This window comes from Telopea speciosissima, chromosome 1 (genome assembly GCF_018873765.1).
Source record: "Telopea speciosissima isolate NSW1024214 ecotype Mountain lineage chromosome 1, Tspe_v1, whole genome shotgun sequence".
Classification (NCBI taxonomy): domain Eukaryota; kingdom Viridiplantae; phylum Streptophyta; class Magnoliopsida; order Proteales; family Proteaceae; genus Telopea; species Telopea speciosissima.
Window position 1 is genome coordinate 79329284 of NC_057916.1, and position 24881 is coordinate 79354164.

A 24881-nucleotide genomic window follows, 5' to 3' on the forward strand; every position below is an offset into this window, starting at 1 on the left:
TTCAGAGAAGATTCAAGTGATCTAATTGAATCTCTTTTAATGAGTACGATTTGGTAGTTGAGCTATTTATTATCTTCTATCGCGTAAAATGTGAGACATGAAATTCTTGTATCGTCCCTTAGCTTTCGCCGTTAATGTTGTTGGGTTTGGGAGTGGTTTATTTATAGTACTCTCAGTTTGGTTTTTTAATTTTTGTTCAAGGAATCCAACTAGTTGGTATTGAGGAGGATTGTGTTTGAAGCTCAAAACCTACTTAGATCACCATCATGGGTTGTGGATGGTGGTGGAGACTGATTAGCACAGCCATTACTGGAATTCTCTGTTTTCATGGACTCTGTCACGCCCAAAAAGGTATAGACATTCAAAGGCTAGCTGTGAACCATTCTTGTATACTCTTAGGTGCACAGATGAAATCCACTCACTCGTCTAGATTCTAGACATTCAAATTATGCTACGTTATGTTTCTTTTCTGGTTTAAGCATACGTGGAAATTAACCATTTGTTAGGAACTTTGATAGAACTATTTTGAAACTATCGTCAACTCTTTTAGATCTTTCTAGTCACATTCTCTGCATGATTGACTAAACTTACTCATTTTCCAATTTTGCAGTTCCAAACTATACATTTCTTAAACAAGCAGATTCAGAGCCGGCGGTGTCATATTACGACTATATCATAGTCGGCGGAGGAACTTCCGGCTGCCCATTGGCCGCAACACTTTCTCACAACGCCAGTGTCTTATTGATCGAGAGAGGAGGGTCTCCCTACGGCAACCAAAACATAACCAATTTAGGATCCTTTGGTGACACCCTAGCCGACACCTCCCCAACCTCTGCCTCCCAACGCTTCGTCTCTGAGGACGGCGTCTTCAACACCCGTGCACGCGTTTTAGGAGGCGGAAGTTGCTTGAACGCTGGGTTCTACACCCGGGCCAGCACTGACTACGTCAGGGACGCTGGGTGGGATGGTGGACTAGTGAACCAGTCCTACCAATGGGTTGAGAAGATGGTGGCCTTCAAGCCCCCTATGCTTCAGTGGCAATCCGCCGTTAGAGATGGACTAATTGAAGCTGGTGTGTTACCTTATAATGGCTTCACTTATGATCACATTTATGGGACTAAGGTTGGTGGAACTATCTTCGATTCTAATGGCCATCGACACACTGCTGCTGATTTGCTTCGGTATGCCAACCCCAAAGGGCTCACAGGTCTTCTACATGCCACCGTTCACAGAATCTTGTTTAGGACCAAAGGTAAAAATTAAGAACTCAATTCCCTGAATGCCTTCATAAACGAAATTAATTCTTCTTAATACAGGGAAGATAAGACCGAGAGCACATGGAGTGGTGTTCAGAGATGCAGCAGGAGTGAAACACAGAGCCTACTTGAAGAAGGGGTCGATGAATGAGATAATCATATCAGCAGGAGCCCTTGGAAGTCCACAGCTGTTGATGCTGAGTGGGGTGGGTCCAGCCAAGCACCTTAAGTCCCACAACATCAAGGTGACATTGGACCAGCCCTTGGTGGGTCAAGGAATGGCGGACAACCCCATGAATGCCATCTTCATCCCTTCCCCCAACCCTGTTGAGGTTTCTCTCATTCAAGTGGTGGGCATTACTAAACTCGGAAGCTACATTGAAGCTTCTAGTGGAAGCAATTTTGCTCAGACCTCAACCTCTCCTAAGAGAGACTTTGGGATGTTCTCACCTCAGGTTCTGATTTAATTCTCATTGAATCTCCTCTCTGTGATTCATCTGTGCAATCTTCAAAATTAAGCCAATCTTTTGTTGCAGACTGGGCAGTTGTCGATTGTACCCCCAAAGCAGAGGACACCAGAAGCTATAGCAAAAGCAACAGAAGCCATGAAAGCTCTTAGTAATGAGGCTTTCAGAGGGGGGTTCATCTTAGAGAAGGTCATGGGTCCTATTTCAAGAGGGCATCTTGAGCTCCGGAACAGAAACCCAAAGGACAACCCGTCAGTCACCTTCAATTACTTCAAAGAACCAGAGGATTTAAAGAGATGTGTTGATGGGCTTAGAACCATAGAGAAGGTGATTGAATCCAAGGCCTTCTCCAATTTCAGGTACCCATATCTCTCCACACAAGCCCTCATCAACATGACCTCAAATTACCCAGTGAACTTGAGACCAAGGCATGACAACGATTCGACGTCGTTGGAGCAGTTCTGCAAGGACACAGTCATGACCATATGGCATTATCATGGAGGGTGTCAAGTGGGCAGGGTTGTTGATCGGGATTATAAGGTTCTTGGAATAGATGGATTAAGGGTTGTTGATGGCTCCACCTTCCATGACTCCCCTGGTACAAATCCTCAAGCCACTGTGATGATGCTTGGAAGGTAAACATAGTCATGGCATCTTCTTCATCATCATCATCTTCTTCTTCTTATTCTGTCTCTTTTGTCAGATTAATAGTTGATTAATTTGGAGTTCACGTTGTTAATTTTTTATTTGGATGATGCAGGTATATGGGAATCAGGATTCTAAAAGAGAGATTTGAAAGGAAAAGCTCGAATTAAGATATGATCAGAGGGTCCTGCATTTAATTAATTATTAAGGAATTAGTAATAAGTGTCTGTGCGTGTGTTGTTGTGTATTAGTGAGGAAGAGGACTGCTTTCTGTGTTCCAAACTAAATAAAATGGAAATCACTTTTGTGCAGAGAGGATGTAAGCCTGGTTGACATGAAAGCCCAATTTCCATCTCTCTCTCTCTCACTAAAATCTAAACGGCTTCAGTTATTGGCATTTAAAGTGTTTGATAAATTGTCAGGAGAATTAACACAATTAGCTATTAAGTGGGCTAGTATGATATTAGCCACTGGAATTAACAATCGTCATTTTAGGTACACCAAGCATATAATTGACAAAAACAAGAACACCCATTACCCATTACCATTTCCTGCTGTTTCTCTTTTGTTCCTAGGTTGCTAATTGTGTAGCAGATTCTTTGGTCAGGTCGGCCATTTGGGACGAGTTATCAATTGATTGGCCTCTTATCTCTCTGTGGCTTCTGCAGTTATAAACGCAGATGACACTGCTTGTAATGACTCTTTTAATCAATGAATCTCCCTTTTACCAAAAAAAAATTAATTACCCATTATCCATCCCATCCATTTATAGAGGAATTGGAATTGGATTATCGGTTCTGGTCGAATCGGATTTTAATTCCAATTTGGATAGATTTCAAATTAATTCAGACTGGTTTCTTACTTGATTATAACCAATTCTGATAAAATCAAAATCAAATTCTCTGGCGGCCAATCCGTTTAATTACTAGAACGTAATGGATGTTTTTTTTTTTTTTTTTTTGGTGAGATGATTTTATTGAGAAAACGTGAAAACTCCTGATTGAAGAATACACATCTCTACAAGCCATGGATCGAAAATGGGATAGACCATCGGACACGTCACTGATAAAGCCCTCCTTGCCAGAGAGTCGGCCAAGCTGTTAATCTCTCTTAAAATAAAACAAAAGTTACATGCTTCAAAGAAAGAGAGATGAATAATGTCCTCCAAAATGCTTCTCAACGTCAGTCGGGATGATGTGATTTCTTTCTGTAGTTAGGAAATCACATCTTTGTCAACTGATTCCAGAACCACTCTTCCAAATCCTTATGAAACAACCTCCAGTAGTGATGATCGGATAGCTAAGGCCTCACCAGTTGCAACATTAGCAAATCTTGTTGGGATTGGCATGACAAGAAGAGGATTACCATGATAATATCAACAATAAAACCCATACTGCCCTTTTGTGAATCGAAAGGGAGACTCACATCACAGTTTATCTTCACCGTACATTGACTATTTTTTTTCATTTTTAGTAAAGTTCATTGTACCTTGACTGGTGATGATGTGGCTAACGATGCGGAACACAGTGGATGTCAAACCCATTCTTTTATGTTATTGTTAGACCAATTAGCTTCTATTTGGCAACATTCGTTATAAGTATTTCTATTGTTGTTCTGTTCTTTTAGAATTAAAAAAGAACATAAATGTGTTTGATTACACTGATTCATTCTTCTGTTAATTTGTAGAGAACCAGACCAAAAAAATGATAAAAGAAGAACAAACTTAAATTGGGAAAAGAACAAAAATGAAGGGCTCGCCCCACATTCAATACTCGATCAACCCCTCCCCCACTTTTTTCCTATCTCTCCCTCCTCTCCCACCTTCCACTCTCTGAACCTGACCGGCCACCTCCCCTCTCACGAAGGCACAGTCTCACATCTTTGTCATCTCTCTCATTTCCCCCTCTCACCATCTCTTTCGTTTCTCTAATCTATCTCAACCCTGCCCCACCCCAACGCACCTTTGACTTCTAAAACACCACCACCCCCTCCCCCAACCCCAACTCTCCACCTTCTCCTCTTCCCATTTGATCTTTCTTGATTGAGGATGAGAGAGAGAAGAGGAACAATAGGAGGGAGATGATGAAGACAACGTTAAAAGGATAGCTAACAATGCATGGTAGATTTGCTCCAAACACATATTTGATTTGCTTGTTTGTATTGTTTTGTTATGTGCTTAAGTATGAGTGCTAGATTGGGCCAGTCTAGTATATGTTAAGAACTTAGGTCTCATTCTCAAAAACTAGCCATTAAGGAGAGGGTGCCTAGTATCTATTAACCCACTCACATCCCCTTTCAAATCCGATGTGGGACTATCCGATTTTTTTTTTTTTTTTTTTTTTGTCTTGTGTGTGGATATCCCAACAATCTTCCCCTCTACGCGAATGTTTTGTTATGTGCTTAAAGGGGCCCACTTTAGTATATGTTTGGGCCAACCTAATATGTGTTAGGAACTTGGGTCTTATCCTCAAAAGCTAGCGGTTAAGGAGAGAGTGTCTAAGTACCTATTAACCCACCCACATCCCCTTTCATATTCGATGTGAGACCATTTTTTTTTTTTTTTTTTTTTTTTTGCCTTATGCATCGATATCCCAACAATCTCTCCCTCCATACAGATGGCAAACACATGGAACCTAAGATCCCGATCTCCCCCTCCACGCGAGAGATGACGTAGAGCCTGAGATCAAACCCTGAGAATCCTCGACCAAACTAAAATTTCTAGGGCCCGACTTTGATATCACTTATTAGGAACTTGGGTCTCACCCTCAAAAGCTAGCCGTTAAGGAGAGGGTGCCCAAGTACCTTTTAACCCACCCACATCCCCTTTCATATCCGGTAGGACCATTCTTTTTTTGCCTTATGTGTGGATATCCCAACAATATGGGATAGGTTAAAGGGCTTAATTTAATGCATTCCATCAACTCTGAAGTTTTGGCGTATCAATCAAGTACCTAACATTTGGTATCAGAGTTGGACACCACGTCATGAATTCAAGTCATGAAAAACACATCGCCTCCTCACCTTTCTATCTAAATAGATGACATAGAAAATTGGGAAAATGGGATTTATTTTTCTTTATTTTTCTCAGTTTCCCTAAAATTGTTAAACATGAATCCTATCCTTTTACATCTACCATGGCTTCTTCCTTGGCCATGGATTATGTCATCTCATCCGCCTTCAGAAAAAGACGGGCTTCAACATTGAGAAAAAAGGAAGTTGAGAAGTTTAATGGAAAAGACACTTTGATTGCGACCTAAAATGGAAGATAGATTTGCATGATCTCATTAAATGTTTTGGTCACTAATCAAGTTTAAGGTTGGAGTGGGGAAGTTGTAAAGTTGGGGGTGGGGGGTTGTAGAATTGAAGTAGGACGTAGAGATCAATGTTTGGGATGGAGAGGTCAACACCTGGCAGATGTGATTTCCAACAGTCCAAGTTGCACTGCCTCAGTTTTTTTTTCTTCGTGAGCTCGGCACCGTTGGATGTCACGTTTGCCAAGTGTCGACATCTCCACCATGAACTCCACTGCACTGCATTTTTAGGGAATTGGAGAGGATTTTTTTTCAAATATTTTTTTTTACCAAACACATTATTAACTTACAAGAATATTTTTTAATAATCCAAAAAACAAATTTTGTAAGTAAAAAAATACTTATATGGAATAGAAACATTATCAATTGGAACTTTAATAGTGGCAACTAGTGTGTGACCCCACCTCTTTTAAGGGCTACGATCTACTATTAACTAGGGAATCATTGTTTTATGGTATATAATGGTAATAAAAGGCCTTACCTTTTTCGTATATTTGGCTAAGGTTTATGAATTTTTATCCGTTGCTGTAGCTGGAGCGCTGTTGTGCGCATCATGCGGTGCAACAACAGCCATGTGTGCACAGCAGGCCCCATTGTGCACACATGGCCATTGCTATGCAGCACGATACGCACAGCAGCGTTCTAGTTACAGCAGGGATAAAGGTCCTCTTATAGGGTAGGCAGACCCCAATCAGTAGTATCTTCTTTTTTTTTTTGGTAATACCCAATCACTAGTACCGACGTGTGCTGCGTATCGCCATGTGTCTTTTCTTTTTTTTTTCTTTTGTTTTTTTCGGAAGGGAGGGAAGTTCGTCACGATGCCAACATGCAGTTTTCCACCAATGGGCACTGTGGGTGAGGGTAGGTATATAAACGGATCGGATTCGGCTCAGATACGGATCTAATATGATCGGATTCGGATATTTCCTGATCGAATACGGATACCTCTAAACGGATTCAGATACGGATTGAATTTGGATTTTCAACCATCCGTTTACATCTCTACCTTGTAACCCAGCAGATCTTCCTCCCTCTAGCGGACACAATTCACTCTCAATCCATATCTCTTAGATTATGATTCTCTTTTCCTCATATTCTAGAACCCGTTGAATCTTCAAAAACCCTCAAGATCATTACTTATTTAATTTTTTATTAGTAAGTATTCAAATTTTTATTTGAATTTCTCTAAACAAATACAGATACAGATTGAATTCGAATTTTCGGATATCCATTTACATCCCTATTTATTTTCTTTCTTGGGATGAAAGCATTACTTCCGTAACACTTGTTTTAAGCTTTTACCAAAAACAAAACACTTGTTTTAAGCTCTAGTTGATTTCAACAGAAAATGTTGTATAGATCTTGTCTTAGACTAAATTATGGAAAAATGATCTACACACTACAGGGTGTAATGAAAGGTGAATTGGAATCCCTCTCTCTTCCCTCCCCCCCCCCACCCCCCAACCTAATCAAAATTTTCTCTGCTCATCACCATCCCAAACTACTTTGTCCTTGAAATGGTATCCACCTAGTCGAGTGCCCTCAGGTGGTGGCTCTCTCATCACGGCGTCCCCTTCTACCCATGACCGACATCTCCTCCAACCGGTGTCGAGCTCTACAAATCTGATATCGTTAGTGATACATACAAGATTAGTTCTCTAATGAATTAACAACACGTGTCAGGGGTCCAGGCTTGAAACCACATGAGCAATCCCACTTACGATCGATGAATGGTTGAGAAGCAAAACGAGGGATCCTGTGATCAATTAGAATGCTAGCTAGCATATAAGACTCCATTACAAGGTGCTAGTGTATATCCCTCTCCCTGCAAGAATTTTGAAAACATTGAAAGATCCGGATCAATGATACAATTGTCACCATAGATGACACCACTCTCTTTGTATGGATTGAATCTTTTCGTCACTCAAACCATTCCTTAGCATATTTCGAAAGAAAACCTAATGAGGCCAGCCTGATTGTTAATGGGCTACTTCTTACAAAATAATTTCCATACCCTTTGGATGTCTATTGCGTACTTACCTTGCCGTATCAGTTACTTAAGGAAATTAAAAAGAACACTAATCGGTTGTGTGGTTCTTGTACCTAGATATAAGAGCTCGCAAAAAGACTGCTTGGCCCCTAATGAAATCGAAAACACCATCCAAATAAATGCTTTTGTGTGTACTCTCATTGACCCCATGCTGGTGTAGAGGCTACATGACCAGGTAGCATTCTATTTGCCAGTTTCATTGATAAGAAATAAAGCTGACACCAAGACAAATGTTGCGGGCTATTTTAGTTGGCAAGGATCGCATCCCAGGTCAAACTTTGTATGCACGAACCCACCTTTGCGAGGTATGTGCTTTCTTCCTTTTCTCCTTTTGCAATTTGCACTCCCTTCAACCCCAACCCCAAGCAGTTTCATAGTAAGGGGGGGGGGGGGGGGGGAAGGATTGCTTTGTGTAATTATGATTGGTTACACTAACCTACCACCATAATTGGTAAAACCTTTTAATAAAAGGTATTTTGGATAGTTAAAATTAAGGGTGTCAATAAGTCCGGTAGACCTGATTGAGCCCGCCCAACTAAAGCCCAACTCGGCACATTTACTAACTGGGCGGTCCCGGTGTAGGATCCTAGCCTTTCGGGCGCCCGATCAGACCGACTAATTCCAGGCCCGACCTAGCTTGACCGGTTACAGCCCGACCCTTTAATTTGTCAACTTTGCTATGGGCTTGGGCCTTGTTTGATTTGGCCCAAATTTGTTTTTGGCATTAACTTTGTGTTGGGTTGGGCCTGATGTATTGGATATATTTTTATGACATTAACTTTATATTGGGCTAGACCTGATGTATTAGGTATATTTTTATGCATTTAATTTTTAGCTTAAATTTTTATCATGGGACATGGGCCAGCGCGAGTGCACTATTTCAGCTTTGTTTGAATGGTTGGAATATTCAATTTTAATAGAAAAAGACATAGAAGAGGTGGCAAGATGGTACACCTCTTTGTAAATATCCAATTGTAATGGACTGCACCGTTTAAAGTATGTTTATATTTAAACAAGCCCAAAGCCTGGTTCTGCATCGTTTAAGGCTCGATTAAGACCCGATTATAATCCGAAGCCCGATCGAATCCAATCAAGCCCAGCCCGACCCAAATACTTAAATGGATGATCACGGTGCAGGCTTTAAGCACCGTGATCCCCGACTAGACGACCTCTAGTTAAAATATGGTCTGAGATTGAGCACACTGCTAGCTTTTTTAGAGTTAGCGGCTCTACCAATGGTGGGGGCTGACATGAGTGGGGCAGCCGGGCAGGGGGAACTTTTCCAAGGGAAGGAGAGATGCAGACCAAGTGCTGGTAGTGGGCTCCATGCTGGCCTGCCCCAGCCTTTACCCAAAATTAATCTTATAATAGGCGTTTTCCCTAATATGTAAGAGGTTTTATCTTTTATGTGCCAAGATATTGACAACTTATTATCATCATCATGCATGGTTACCACCAAGATTAACTCAAAGCAAAATAAACCTTCAATTCTACTGAAGCTCTAATATCATTTTTCCTATAGTCAAGCTAGGCGTTAAGGCCTCAGACTTAGCTCTAGCACCACAGTCCAGGGATCCTGGCTCAAACCCAACTGATCTATATGGATGGATACCTTGATTAGGATTATTCATTTAATATTTGGGCGACCTCCCAACCCGGCCCAATTTTTAAAAGCTAGCCTCCTTTTGCAGGGCCAGTCCTTGGATAGGATCTAGACTTCTCTGCCCAAGGCCGGTCTGGGGCTTGGGCTTGCTCAGCGTTGGGAGTTGGGACTTGAGAAAATATCGCATGCGGCTAGGGTCAACACCAAACCAGCCCAGCCCAGCCAAGCTAGGCCATGTTGAACCCCCCTCCCCACCACCTTAAGGTCCAAACCAATAGTCTGATCCATCTCTTGGTTAGCAAAAACGGCTTTAAAACTCCATTTAAATGTGTTCTTGGTAAAAAAATTTACCGTTTTAAACATGTTTTGCCATATGTTTAAACATAGAAAGAAAAACGACAAACATTTATGTTTTAACACATTTTAAACGTGTTCCTGTTTTTTTTTTTTTTTTTTTTTTTTGGCATTTTTATAACTTTGGACTTGTTGAACAATGACTTACTTAATTGACCATATCTCTCTCTCAAACTCTGATTGATAAAAATGAATTATAAATTGATGCATCTATTAAAAAGGGTTTCTAAAACAATGACTCTCAACTGTAACTAAACATGCATCACTCTATGAGAGTGTTGGTTGTGTTGATAACAATGAGCAACACCATAGCCAAGCCACATTACTCATGACATTATGGTGTATGAATTGGGAATTGATGTTGGATGATATTAGATGACATGTCTTGAAACTTACAATGGGTTGTGGAATATATATGGATTAATTTTGGATGTTATACTTGTTTTGAGCATTAAAAACATGTATTTCAAATAAAAACTCTTCAATTTATATGAGAATAGTATCATTTTTTTTTAATATAAATGTTTAAAATTCGTTTCATTCAATTTTCGATTTTACCATTCTGTGAGTTTTTGACTTAGCCTAAGACTTCAACCCTGATATGACCCGACCCTGACCCATGGCCAGAAATTTCCAACCCTGACTTGCCATTAGGCCAAATATCTCAGCCCAGACCCTGTTCGGATTTAGGATGAGCTAGGACGGGTCCAGGCTGACAAGGCCAAACTTGCACCCCTACGCCGTTTAGAGACAAGAGAGAGAAAACTAAGTGAAGCATATGCTGCTAACTCAGGTTACTGTTACTAGTACCTGCTTCGTGTTTTTTTTTTTGATAAAACTAGTACCTGTTTCGTAACTTCCACTTTTTTATGATTCTTTGATTGATAGTTGCTGGTTTCTTTGTTGAATGCAATTTAATGTCAATTTAATTTGAGAAGGAGATCAGGAGAATCGAAGATTCGGATATATTTTATCTTGCCGGTGAGAGGGAAGGTGCAGGCATAGCAAGGCACAGAGGATTCCCTGTTCATGGCGACAGAACTGGATTTATCAGAAGGAACGGTGCAGAATATCCTGGACCAAGACACACTCAAATGGGTTTTTGTTGGAGGGAAAGGTGGTGTTGGTAAAACGACTTCCAGTTCGATTCTCTCCATTCTTCTTGCTAAAGTTCGATCATCTGTTTTGATCATCTCCACCGACCCGGCTCATAATCTCAGCGATGCGTTTCAACAGCGCTTTACCAAGTCTCCCACTTTGGTCAATGGATTCACGAATCTCTACGCCATGGTATCGCTTCAATTCTCCCAAAATACCTCCTACCCACTAGATTTGGACCATCTTTTCTACTTTCTTTTTTTGGTTTAGGGTGGGGCTTTAATTCGTTTTTAACCAGCTTTTTCTTTTCCGTAATATTTCTGAGGAGATATTCTTTTAATTTTGTTGAAATTTGGATATCTCCTCAATGGGAGGTAACCTGCCATTTAATCTTTCGTGGAATATAATTGATCCTGAAATCGTGTTTCTAGATCAATACCTGATGAATTTTTGTTGTTACTAAAACGTGAATGCTCTCTTTCTCCCCAAAGGAAGAGGCAATAATACATTTCCTTGACTTCTGATCATAATCTGAATGCATTGTTTTGCAGGAGGTGGATCCTAATGTAGAGAATGAGGAATTGCACAATACGGAAGGAATGGACAGCTTTGTTTCTGAGTTGGCGAATGCAATTCCTGGAATTGATGAGGCCATGAGTTTTGCCGAGATGCTCAAGTAGGTTATCTTTCATTGTCATTTACGGAGCAGAACAACAATCATACTGACCTCTGAGATAAATCTCCTTCAGTTACATAGTTTATGTTTGGTCAAAGTGGAATTCTTTTGATGTGTTAGGCTTATGTTTAGTAATATTGTTGGCCAACATCTTCTTGTTAAAATTAACTATTGCACTGTATGTTTTTGCTTGAATTACTCTGGCATAAATGGGCTGGCTGATACTTGTAGAGAGGACCATAAATGCACATACAAACAATATTTACAGATTACTCTTTGGAGTGTTAAGAACCACCACTTATTATGTTTATACACTTTACACCTGACTTTCCTTTCAGGACCTGAGCGTACAGACAAAGAGTACTAATTGTGTTCCATGACAGAAAATTTTCACTTATGGTTTTTTTGGGCAATGCTATGAATAGAGGCAAGTAGCAAATAATCGTCATAGATGATTTTGGTTTCGGTTTCTGGGGTCATTTATAAGCATGGTATATGCGTGCTCCTTGGAGGTTTATTCGCTTTCTTTAACATTGAAGGTGCTCATCTTCATTTATTGAATGCAAAAGATTCATGCAGCTTTCCTATATATATAAAAAACTTTCTCCATGAAAATTAAATGTTGATGTAGAACATCCACAACAAATATATTCATGTGATATTTTCTGTAGTAATCCAAGTAAGCCAAAGAGAAAACTACCTTAGTGAGAATCTGATTGAGTTTGAATTAGAAATTTTCACCCTGTGGTTGAACCAAGTGAACCAATGCACTTGGTAATTATTCTTTAAAGCTTATTTACGAAATTCTTGCAATAATTTATGCTCTAATCTACTTTTCTACTATCCTTTAGACAATTTATGAAATTCTGAGTCTTCAGAAATTTAGCAGTGATGATAATTTCCTCGCTTTCTTTTCATTTATTTGAATAATTTGTGAGTTCTCGTTATTTCTACAATTTTGAGGACAAAATATCCATCAACATAAAAAAAATTTGAGCCTTTTGTATTGACAAATATAAATTTAAATCATGTGCTATTTATTTATACATATGTCCCTTTGAGACCTCGAAAAATGGACAAATTCCTTTTCTTATTTTTAGGAACACATGCAAGATTCATCACTTCACAAAGAATAATGCTAACCCCACCATTAACTACTTCATTCAATATTTTCTTCACCATAGCTTTCCAATCGTGAGACTCTAGAAGTTCAACTCTGAATTTCAGATGTTTCGGGTTTGTAGTAGTAAGATTGAATGGATAGTCAATGTAAGCTTAGGGGGTTTAGGAGGTGTCCCCTTTTCTTTGTCAATACCAAATCTACTCTAGGATGAGGGGGTATTGGGTTTGCATGCTCTTTAGTTTTCATAGGCTAAATATCTAAGCGGCGGTCTTTAAAGTGTCCTTGATCTCTTGTAGATGTGAAACATGTGGTGTAAGCCTTTAAGTTGACTACACCAGTCCGTATATCATTCTATCAATGCCTTGAGTAAGATCTTGATGCACTTTGAGTTTGACAATCATAGTTGGCGAGGCGTCTAGGCGACCCAAGGCGTTGGAGGGGGTCTGGACGCACACCAACAAGGCGACCAAGGCACCTGCCTAGGCGACCAAGGTGACCCTAGTTGTTAAGGCACCCTGCCTAGGCGATGCGTTGACAACTAATGAAGTACCATACCAGCATTGGGTGTGGCAATTCCTCATGTTGTGAGCCTTTTCTCTTGGTACATGTAAATTTTTGAAATGGAAATGGCACCCATGTCTGACATTTCACTTCTTAAGTGTTGTACTGGGGTTCTATCCTCACTGCGACTGCAATAACATTGTTGTTCTTGCTTCCAAAATTTTAGTTGTTTGCTCATGATTCTATTGATGTAAGGCCTGTGACCAATTTGATGGCTTCTATTACAGAATTGTGTTTGTGGTGTTTAATTTCAAATTATGCTATTTATTGCTTTGCTGCCTTATTTTTTGTTGCTCTTCTTTCTTTCAGAGTTTCAGGGCAGTTATTTAGTTAGTTTTTCTACTGCAATACAGGTTGATCAATTACACTGTAGATTCCTATTTCAGTGCAGATAACTTCTGTTTTAGATTCTATCAACTGAAGGCTCCCTAGTAATACAGATGCTTGTAAATTCTGTACTCATAATCACATGGACAATAGCCATCAATCTGAAAATGTTCAAATCTTTTGCACTATTGATTGGCGACTGCTTAATATACTGATGGATTAAAATAATCAAACAGTCCTTTTCAAGGGCTTTGCTTTTGATGAATAAAGAAAATGATTCCAACTCAAAGTCCGTGACGGAATAGAATCCGTTAAGAGGGGAAGGAATGAATGTTAATCGGTATCAACAATATTAGGGGGCCAATTTCACTTCGTGGCCTTCATATTTGAATCATTTGAGTCAGATTCTGTGTCTGTATAAAAGAAAAAATTGGGCTCCATATCTTTTTGGTTCAGATACCTATGGCAATGTCTGCTTCTTTATAGCTGTTGAAGTTATTTATCCACCTATGTCCTCCTTTGGATAGTCCACCATGTTAGAGCTCCTGTTTGATATATATATTGTTTCCTCCCTTTCCTACAAGGTCGGCCTTTTAGAGGAAGCGGTTCCAACATGGTGTCAGAGCAGGCAGGGGTCACGGTACCGAATCCCCTTGGGAGCGGGCAGGTGTTAAAATTATTTATCCACCCGTGTCCCCCTTTGGATAGTCCGCTGTGTTAGAGATTCTGTTTGGTATACATATTTTTTCCCCTACAAGGTCGGCCTTTTAGAGGAAGCGGTTCCAACAATAGCATTTTGCTGATACAGAAATCCCTAGATGCATGATATGATCACTGGTGCCTTGGATCGTATTGATGCAAACCAGGTTTCTATAAAATACCTGTATCTGTTCGGTAGATTCGTGCAAAGAAAGAGAAGAAAATTGAAATCTGAAGTAGGACAGAAATCAGCAAGATCGCAGAAATCAATGGGCCAGATCAAGAGGAGAAAAAGCAAAATATTTCTTTGATATTGGTGAAAGATTGAGACCAAAAGAAATATAATTCGATGACAAAGAATAGAAGTTTTAGAACTAGCAGCAGCAGCAGCAGCCCATCACTTTTCTTTGTGGTTAATTTTGGGTAGTTAAAACTTGTCCCTTTTCTGTGATTTTGGTGCCGTTTGGTTGGTTATTATCTATCTAATAAATTCCAAGTGCTCTTGCGATTCTGAATTGTACCAGGAAAGTTCTGACTGATATATCAAAGGGGTGCTGGTCTGTGACAGGATTTCTATATTTGGATGTTTAGTTTGTTTAAGAATTTAAGCAAGGTCATTTTAGTCTTTTATTCATGGTATGATTATATTAGAGTAAAAGGTCATGATTACTTGTTGGTAGGGTATAATTGTAAAGGCCGAAAGCGTGGATAGTTCTTGTTATTTTTTTTAATGGCATTGCAAAAATTATTCTCCCCATACGTTTTGGGTCTTGAAAGCTTGGTTGCTGCTTTGTCGATTCAATTCCAAAGTATTGTTGGTTGCTTGGTTGCCTTTGTTGACTCTGCCTATTACACTTATCCGTCTTGCGTCAGTATGTTGTTATTCCTTGATCTAATACTCTTCCTACACTGGTATTGTTTCTTTTCCTGCAGATTGGTACAAACAATGGATTACTCTGTTATAGTGTTTGATACTGCTCCAACAGGTCATACACTCCGGCTATTGCAGTTCCCATCAACATTAGAGAAGGGACTGGCAAAAATGATGACCTTAAAAAATAAATTTGGTGGCCTTTTAAGTCAGGTATTTGTTTTCGATCCTGTCAGCATTTTATTACTTGTAACTTAAGTGATGTCATTTGAAGCTGGGATCTTACTACTGAAAGTGCTGCAAGTAAGATTCCTTTGATATGGTCCGTCTTTTTTTGTGGGGAATAGAGAACCTTGCATTTCTTACTATGCTGTCGACAACGAACATTATTGATTTCCTTTATATCCTAATATCTGTGGTTCTGAACCTGTCAAGATTGCCAGGTGAACCAAGTGCCCATCATATGGTCATATTGAGTTCTGTTTTGTTCTTTCTCGTTTTCTATTTGTTGCCAGGGAAATATTTCGTTGAATATAGAAATATCTATCTTGGAAACCTTGCATGACACATCTGGCGACATTTAGATTTTTGATATTTCTTTTTGGTGGAATTCAAAGTAGATTCCTGCATCAGTGGGATGTAATACCAACTTCAATGTCCCTACAAGTTACTGTTTTCCCTCTGTTAGCCAAGGGAAATCCCTCTGGTTATTCACATAATTCAGATGAAAACGTGTGAATTTCGTTAATTCATAGTTTATCTGGCCTTAGTTGTTTCTTCAGTTGATTTTGCAATAGTTTATCGATTAATCAGAAAAGCTTGATTCATATTTCGAGTCACATATGAACCTGTAATTAGGAGTAGTGATCATTTATTTATAATCAATATTACCTCAACAGTAGAAGGAGCCTCATGCACTGGGTACACCCTTTATTACCTCTAATAGTAAATGACAATGTTATGATGTTCATGATAGATGACACGCATGTTTGGCATTGATGATGAATTCGGTGAAGATGCAATTCTTGGAAAGCTGGAAGGCATGAAAGATGTGATTGAACAAGTGAATAAGCAATTCAAGGATCCAGTAAGATCTCTCATTTATTCTAATTTTTCCTCAATTAAGTTGATTCCCTATTCTGTGATACATCTTTGTTTATTATTTTTGTTGTTGCGAGTGCGCGGACTACTTGCGAGACAGTATAAAATCACATAGAAGCAAGTTTAACTGGTGTAGTTAAAATCTGTTGGCTGGGCAACTGCTGAACATAGCAGAGCCTGGGACTGTACACCTTGGTGCCCAAATCAGTATATAGGCAATTGCTTGATTTCTGTTATAATCAACCTTGTTGGATGGAGTTCAAATTCTGTTCAAGGTAGAATGACATTAGATTAACAAAATCCTAAAAGACTGCAATGATTCAAAGGCCAGATTTAACCCAATTGGAAAAATAGTGAAATCTGAAAACTAAATCAGAATATGAGATAACTCTAATTACAGCCAATCGGGAACTCAGATCAACCTTAAACCCAGCAGTCCTAGTGAGGGTAGGACAGCTATATCACATTGAAACTCGATTGCAGATTTTAGAAGAATAGATAACTGAATTAATAACCTATAACGAAGATCAAAGAATAGAGGAACAATACCTGGGCTACTCACTGCAAGGTATTGATTGGATTCACCACCATTTCCACCTTGGAATCACTTCCAGAGAGCCTACTGAATCACCACAGTAGAGAGCATTCTGACTCATCACAGAACCAAAGGTAACAAGCCAAATTTATATCTCAAATTCGTGTACAAGGCTGGACCCCCTTACAAACTTCCATAGAAGACTCAAAAACAGACTCAAACACTAAAAAGGAAAAACCTAACCCAATCTGTAACTAATAAGGTGACATGAACTGACTAGGAAACTGAATCACAACAGGGCTGGACTTATAGAATCCTAGTCCAGCCAAACTAAAACACTTAATAACAATTAAAATAAAGAAATAAAGACACAACTTAACTAATCTCGTATGCCTAGTCCGTACCCATATCATAGGCCCATTAAAGTGGCTCATTACAAAGAAAACCCATTGTTTCAAAAGCCCAACACAGACATAACCTAACCCAAAGGTTATCTGCATCAAATGGTCTCCTGTCTGGGGCTACAGGATGTGCACACAGGTTTGGGGCAATAACTGGCCATATGTCACATTTTAGAATGATCAGGACCTGTGAATGAGTCCTAGCTTAAAGATTGTACATGATAAAAGTAGTTTTCCAAGTGATTTCAAACTATCTGATCTAAGCATTAATTTTGAAGATTTTTGAAACTCTACCAAAAATTGTTTTGACCGTTCAATAGATGTGCAAAAATTACAGGTTTTGTCAGCATCATTATTATGATACTTATTTCTGGAAAGTAAATCACATATCATAGGGATCAGGACCTGTGAATGAGTCTTATCTTAAAAGATTACAACAACAACAACTCAGTCTTATCCCAACTAAACGGGGTCGGCTATATGGACCCTTGGCCTCCAATTAGCTCTATTCGAGGTCATACTTAATATGAGGCCTAAACTATGCATGTCTTTCCTCACCACTTCTCCTAGGGTCATTTTAGATTTGCCCCTGGCTCTTTTAGTAACTTCAATCTGAATCAAATTACTCCTTTGTACTGGAGCATCCAAAGGCCTCCGTTTAGCATGCCACCTCAAACGACTTTCACATAGCTATCATGTATCGAAGCACTCCCAAACCAACTCTAATATGATCATTCCTTACTGTAACATTCCTAGTTTTTCTACACATCCATCTCAACATCCTCATCTTTGCTATACTAAGTTTATCTACATGATGCTTATTAACTGGCCAATGTCCCACACCATACATCATAACTGGTCATATGACCGTCCTATAAAATTTTCCTTAGAGGAATACGTCGATCACACAACACTCCGGATGAAATTCTCCACTTAATCCATCCTATTTAATTCTCTATGAAACATCACCCTCTATATCCCCTTCTTTATTCATGATTGAGCCTAAATACCTAAAGTAATCACTATACGGAATCTCTGTCATCAATTTTCATCACCTCATTATTCATCCTAGTGTAACTAAAGTTACACACACCATATACTTCGCCTTCGTTCTACTTATCTTAAAACCTTTTGATTAAGGTTGATTCTATAATTCCAACTTGATGTTAATCCTTGCTTTTGTCTCTACCACCAAAACAATATCATGAGCAAAAAGCATGTGCCAAGGAACCTCATCTTGAATATCTCTGGTTAAATCATCCATGATCAGCGCAAACAAATAAGGGCTTAAAGCTAATCCTTGATATAATCCTATTGTAATTGGGAAGTCTCTACCTTGACCCTCACAATTCTTACACTAGTCACCACACCATCATACATATCTTTAATTATGTACCCATATTTACTTGAAACACTTCTCTTCTCTAGTACTTGCCACATTAACTCTCTAAATCTTTCTATGAGTCTCCTAAGTAAGTAAATAGCTTATGTCATGGATCTTTTTAGCATAAAAACTAGTTGGTTCTCCGTAATAGTAGTTTCTTATCTCCAGTGGGTTTCGATATCTCTCTCCCACAATTTCATAGTATGACTCATTATTTTACGCCTCTATAGTTATTTCAACTGTGAATATCACCTTTATTTTTGTAAATCGGAACCACAATGCTTCTCTTGCATTCATCTGGCATTTTTTGTTTTGCTCATAATCTTATTAGACAGCTTGGTTAGCCAAGATAAACCATAGATTCCTAAGCTCTTCCACACTTCTATTGGGAGTTGGGACCTCATCTGGGCCTGATGCCTTGCATACTGTCATCCTCCTTAAAGCTTCTTTTACTTCAAGCACCCTAATTTTTTGTATATATCTATTACATGTGGTGTCTTGATGGGTAATGGCATAATGCAGTCTTTCGGGACACTATTACTTGAATATCTTCATTTGGTAGGCTGTAGAAATAATCTTTCCATCTATCCTTAATGTCCTCATCCCTTTTTAATACTTTACCATCTTCACTTTTAATACATCTATCATGGTCAAGATATTTACTCTTCTTTCCCCTCATTTTAGCTATCTTATATATAGATTTCCCCCCTTCCTTTGTGCTTAGATTGTTATAAAGATCATCTTATTTCTTCGTCCTTGATTTTCCCGCAATCTTTTTAGCTTCATTTTTGGCAAACTTGTGTCTCTTTAGATCCTCTACATATCTAGTCCTTTGACATGTCTTAAAACTAGCTTTCTTAGTTTTAATGGCTGCTTGAACCTCATCATCCCACCACCAAGTCTCCCTAGAGGAATGAGTGTCTCCCTCAAAGTTTCAGTTTCCTTGTTTGACCATTGTATTGGTAAATGATTTCAAGGTATATTCTTTTAAGCTCCACCACCTTATCTTGGGCCAAATAAGCTCACCTTCCTTACAATTTCGCGTAATGAGGTACATATCCATGACCACTAAGCTATGTTGTGTGTTTAGGCTCTCCCGTGTTATAACCTTACAGTCCTTATATAACAATCTATCAAACCTTCTAGTTAGGAAGAAATCTATCTGGCTACTATGATTCCCACTTTTGATTGTAACTAAATGTTCCTCTCTCTCTTTCAAAGTACTTTGTTTGTTTTTTGGGTGCATGTACACCTTCATAGCCTCTATGATTTCTCCCAACATGTCCATTCAGATCACCCCCTATAATGATCTTTTCTCTTTGGCTAAAACCTTGCACTATTCCATCCATAAAAAAGGGCGTACCTAGTGCACGAGGCTCTTGCTACTGCGGGGTCTGGGGAGGGTCATAATGTACGTAGCCTTACCCCCCACTTCGCAGAGAGGCCGTTTCCAGACTCGAACCTGTGACCATTAGGTCGCAATGGAGCAACCTTACCGTTGCGCCGAGGTCCTCCCTGTACCCAGTGAATGAGGCTCCTGCCACTACGGGGTGCACTAATTCATCAATGTGTTCCCAAAATTGTAACTTAGTACTTCCACCAATCCTACTTGGGGTGAGTAAGCACTAATTATATTGACAACCTCTTTCTCCAACACAAGCTTGATTGATATAATCCTTTCTCCAAATCTTCTAACATCCACCACATCATTCTTTAAATCTTTATCCACTACTTTGCCCACTCCACTTCTATTAGTTTATCTCCCATATACCAAAGTTTAAGGCTGTCCAACGCCTTAGATGTTTTATACTTCCATCTAGTCTCTTGAATACAGTTTTTGTTAATCCTTCTTCTCCTCATAACATCTATCAATTCTAGACTCTTACCCAATCTCTGCCCCTGTTCCTGGAAAAGGCCCTGCAAGCAGCATCGACGGCAAGTTCCACATCCTTGGCAGTGGCTGCAGGAATATCCCCTGAATCAGTCCAAGAAGAAGAAGAGAAGTAGGGAGGTAGGTTGCAGGGTGGAGCGGATTGCAAGGCTAAGCAAGAAAGAATGGGGTGGGGATGAGTAGGTAAGCAGGGGTCGGACGAGGGTGGGTTCAAGGGGATGGGGAGGGGGAGGAACAGGGGGTTGGGGCGGGTGGGGTTGCAGGAAGAAGAAGAAGAAAAAAAGTGGGGGCGGGTGATGTGGGTCCTACTATGTTTTATTTTAAAAAATAAAAAGATAATTTAAAGGAAAAAATGGAAATGAACAAAAAATTGATTAACTTGTTTAACCTTAATCTGGTTTAGGTATCCCAAACACCATTTATGAAATGTCAGGTATCTAAACTACAATTTCTTAAAAAGGTACCCTTGATGTCATTTACCCAACTAATTATAACAGCTGTTGGAGTCGTCCACATATTGGCAATTGAGTCTTCAACTTGCATTTAATCTCCACCAGCTGTCATGGGCCCACTTGAACCTGGAATTAATCTTCTCTTTAATCTCTACCACATAGAATTTATCTTCAATACTATCTTCTCACCACTGGCCATGGGCCCACACGAATACAACTGATCGACTCCTACTTTATTTCTGGAAATAAATCCCCTTTTATGCTGCTGGACAATATCCTCATCAAATTTGGAAATATGATAACTCAAAATCTATTTTAATCTGAAGATAATCTTCCCCAAAATATGCTGGACAATAGGGGGATGAACCTGGAAAGGTTCTTGCTCATTCCTTAAGATATGCTCCTCAAAATCAGAAATCTGGTCCGCTGGAACATGCTACTCTATCCAACCAACCAAGAACCAGGCCGCATCAGACCAGGCTGTCTCCCACAGCAGCTTAATTCTTACAGCGATTTTGGACTGGTTTTTGGGCCTTGTTCCGGCGGCTACACCTGTGCTGGAACCTGTGATCTACATCACCTATGCTTTGTCTATTATATGTAAGTTTTCTTATATTAGGCCATTACTAGCATAATTATTTCATATTGTATTGATATGGCTTCTATGTTGCATATCAACATAATTATATAAAATCATCATTGCTATATTACTTATAGTCATTAATACATGCCTAGGCGAGCACCTAAGAACCCCTCCTGCCTTGGGTCGCCCAGTCACCTAGCAACCACATAACTCAAATAAATTTTCATTCATTAAACTCTAATATTCTCAATAAAGATGTTAGGTGTACATATATATAATGGAAAAGAAAATGACTCCTAATCCAAATCTAGAGCAGAAATATAAAGCAACTCTAAAAAAACTACTAAACAGAGCCAGTCTAGCCACACACATGCAATTGCATCAAATCCTATGTGGGAGTCTTGGGTTATCTTCTTCTTTCTAATTTCCTTACTCTTATCAACTTTTTCCTGTTGAATGTAAGCTTTTTGCTGTTTGTTTTAAGCTTCAGGTTATCTTGGTTGTTCTTGATCAAGGAGTCTAAGATCATTCTTGTTGGGTAAAAGAAAAATGGTTAATTGCTATTCCCTGCCCTTATAATATGAGGAATGAAGAATTTTAGAAGTTGAGAAGGAAATATATATATGGGCAAGAAAATGCTAACCGGTCGTGTAGCCCCTGCACCAGCGTGGGGGCCAATGAGAGTGTACACATAAGCATTGGTTTGGATGGGATTTTCGATTTCACTGGGGGCTGAGTGGTCTTTTTGCATGCTCCTGTGTCTGGGCGCAGGAACCACACGACTGGTTAGCGTTCTTTTTCCCAACAAGAATGATCTTGGACTCCTTGATCAAGAACAACCAAGATAACCTGAAGCTTTGAACAGACAGCAAAAAGCTTACAAATTCTTGTAATGTGTTGATATTTTGATGGGAAAAAGATCTCTATCCGGGAGTGTGGCCTACGCCAACACTCCCATGAGTCTATCTCTCTCCTCCCCATGTGAAAAGACACCTCTGCTACCTTGTTTTAAGGAGGAGAGAGATAGACTCATGGGAGTGCTGGCGTAGGCCACACTCCCGGATAGAAAACTACTTCCCTATTTCTATTTATTTGTTTATTTAATTATTTCTTTATGCCAAAGAGTAGGCAATTCAAAATGGGAGAGGGTTTCTACAGGGGCAGTGCAAGAAGGAATTTGCACACTACAATCAATGAGGGGTTGGAAAATGGTATCAACCATATGGGTCCACATAGTCAGAAAAGGAAAGAAATGTCAGTGTGGGTCCCACTGGTTATTATGTGTTGAGGGTATAAAGGAATCTGTACAAGGGCAGTGTAGCAATCTTTTTCCCATTGAAAATTTATGGCATGTGTCAAAATTTCCTCCAAATGTTGTAATAATTGTTCACCATTGGGATTTCCTATGTTTTTCTGAAAATGGAAATGTTAGCATATTTGAGTAATCAATATCAATTTTTGAAAACAATGGTTGCGGCGTTTTTCATCTTACATAAAATTTCTATAGGTTTTAAGCTCGCTAGATGGTGTTTTGTTTGCTGCCCATAATTTTTTGGTGTGGTGTACAACATTTGACTTGTATCACCCAGCTTGACTCATGTGAGCATGCGAATTTGTAGGATACCTCCATAAATCCCTATGGCTTTTACAATATTCTTTTTCTTTATTTCCTGAACAGGACTTGACAACTTTCGTCTGTGTTTGCATTCCTGAATTCCTGTCCCTTTATGAGACAGAGAGGTTGGTGCAAGAACTCACAAAGTTTGAGATTGATGCTCATAATATCATCATTAACCAAGTAATCTTCGATGAAGAAGGTGTGTTTTCTATTCATTTGTATTCATGGTTTCCTTTGCACCCATATTTAGTTGCTCTGCTACTGTGTTTGTCACACCACCACCACCCCCCTCACCCCCCCAAAAAAAAAAAAAAAAAAAAAAAGAGAAAAAGACTTGATAGTGAATTTGTTATTCCTGTAGCTGTTGAATCCAAGTTGCTGAAAGCACGAATGCGGATGCAACAAAAGTATCTCGATCAGTTCTACATGTTGTATGATGACTTCAACATAACCAAATTGCCATTGCTTCCAGAAGAGGTCGATACCCATTCTGCACCTTTTCTACTTCTTTTTTCATTACCTTTATTGACGGCTTGTCAATTTTTGCAGGTGTGCGGAGTTGAAGCGCTGAAGAATTTTTCAAATTACTTTGTAACACCTTATCAGCCTTCCCTTAATAGAGGAACTGTTGAAGAACTGGAGCAGAGAGTATCCATGCTAAAGGAACAGTTAAAAGAAGCCGAGTCAGACCTGGAGAAACTAAGAAAAGGAAAGCAAAAGGTCTGATCTGTCTTTCCATTTGCCAGTGATCCAGTTCTCTTATATTGCTGATGCACAAATGGTGGCTTTCTCAGCTGCGTTTGTCTACCACTGGTAAGGTATTATTTTTCTCTGCTCCCTGTTGTGAATGCTGGCCATGGAAGGTGAAGAATTTTGTTTTGGGTCCGGAAGCAGAACAATCTCTAAATTATTTTAGCTAGTGAAGATTCATTATTAGAGTAGATAAGTTGTACTTTTCTTGGATCCTCCAAAGTATGAACAGGTTAACCTAATGGCTACTATACATTGTTGAGGACATAGGATCCATATTTGCCTGTTAGGCTGTACCATTGTTAGCAAATTCAGATTCGGGAATAATTCGGAATATACGGAAAGTTTGGGTTTATTTGGATTTGCAATTTTGAAAGAAATGGCTAAAAATTTGTAATTTGAAAGATGGGTTAATTTGGATATTAAACGCTCAAGTATCGGAATTCAGGGTTGAAAATTCGTCCATTTGCTTAATTTTAGTAATGGAAGTTCTGTAAAGATTTTGAACATTTTAAGCTGAATTACTTGATTTCCAAATTATTTGTGAGTTATTCACAAGGACCAATACTTTGGAGTTCAAAATTTTGCTAGTGGAATTATTATTCTCAGTTTCTAGAAAAGATTATGAATTTCATGTACACCAGACCTTAAACCCCTTGGAGGTTGCCAGAGATGAAAATCCACTGTACATTTGTTTAAAATTTTTATGAGGTTGCATGCGACACCAATTAAGGAGAAATTGCAAGGGGAGGGAGATAAAGATGTCCAGGTTCTCTTGTAATCAACTGTGGTTACACCAAACAGAACTCATAAAACTAAAACACCTTGATCGAGATTGTTTGGGCCTTATGTAGCAAGTAATATGAGGCTAAAAATGATGGTTTATAGTGAGCTGTTGGCATTATTGGAACTCTAGTAGAACTAACCCTTAAAAACTGGATTAGGATCATCTTCAGGGAGCAGGGAACATCCAGGATGCTGCTAGCCGTTGGGCTGTGCCGCACACATCCCTAGGTGTGTGCCGAGATGTGTGCGGCACAGCTCAACCGCTGGATGCCCCCTGGCAGCACCCTAGGCGCACGCCTCCCTGGAGACAAGGTAAATTCTTAAAAACTAGCCATTAAA

The 24881-nt window shown here is 39.3% G+C and overlaps 2 protein-coding genes across 2 annotated transcripts; both read left to right on the forward strand.

Moving 5' to 3' along the window:
• Positions 1 to 218: 218 nt before the first annotated feature.
• Positions 219 to 2621, forward strand: LOC122667142 (protein HOTHEAD-like). The gene is made up of 5 exons (XM_043863349.1): positions 219 to 351; positions 611 to 1252; positions 1317 to 1711; positions 1793 to 2358; positions 2484 to 2621. Exons 1-5 carry the CDS (start codon positions 267 to 269, stop codon positions 2536 to 2538), a joined length of 1743 nt encoding a protein of 580 aa, XP_043719284.1. The 5' UTR covers positions 219 to 266; the 3' UTR covers positions 2539 to 2621.
• An 8050-nt stretch (positions 2622 to 10671) lies between these two features.
• LOC122652292 (ATPase GET3A-like) lies at positions 10672 to 24111 on the forward strand. Its single transcript, XM_043846365.1, has 7 exons — positions 10672 to 10976; positions 11336 to 11460; positions 15104 to 15254; positions 16018 to 16128; positions 23067 to 23205; positions 23368 to 23483; positions 23556 to 24111. The coding sequence occupies exons 1-7, from the start codon at positions 10716 to 10718 to the stop codon at positions 23730 to 23732; spliced, it is 1080 nt and encodes a 359-aa protein (XP_043702300.1). The 5' UTR covers positions 10672 to 10715; the 3' UTR covers positions 23733 to 24111.
• The last annotated feature ends 770 nt before the right edge of the window (positions 24112 to 24881 follow it).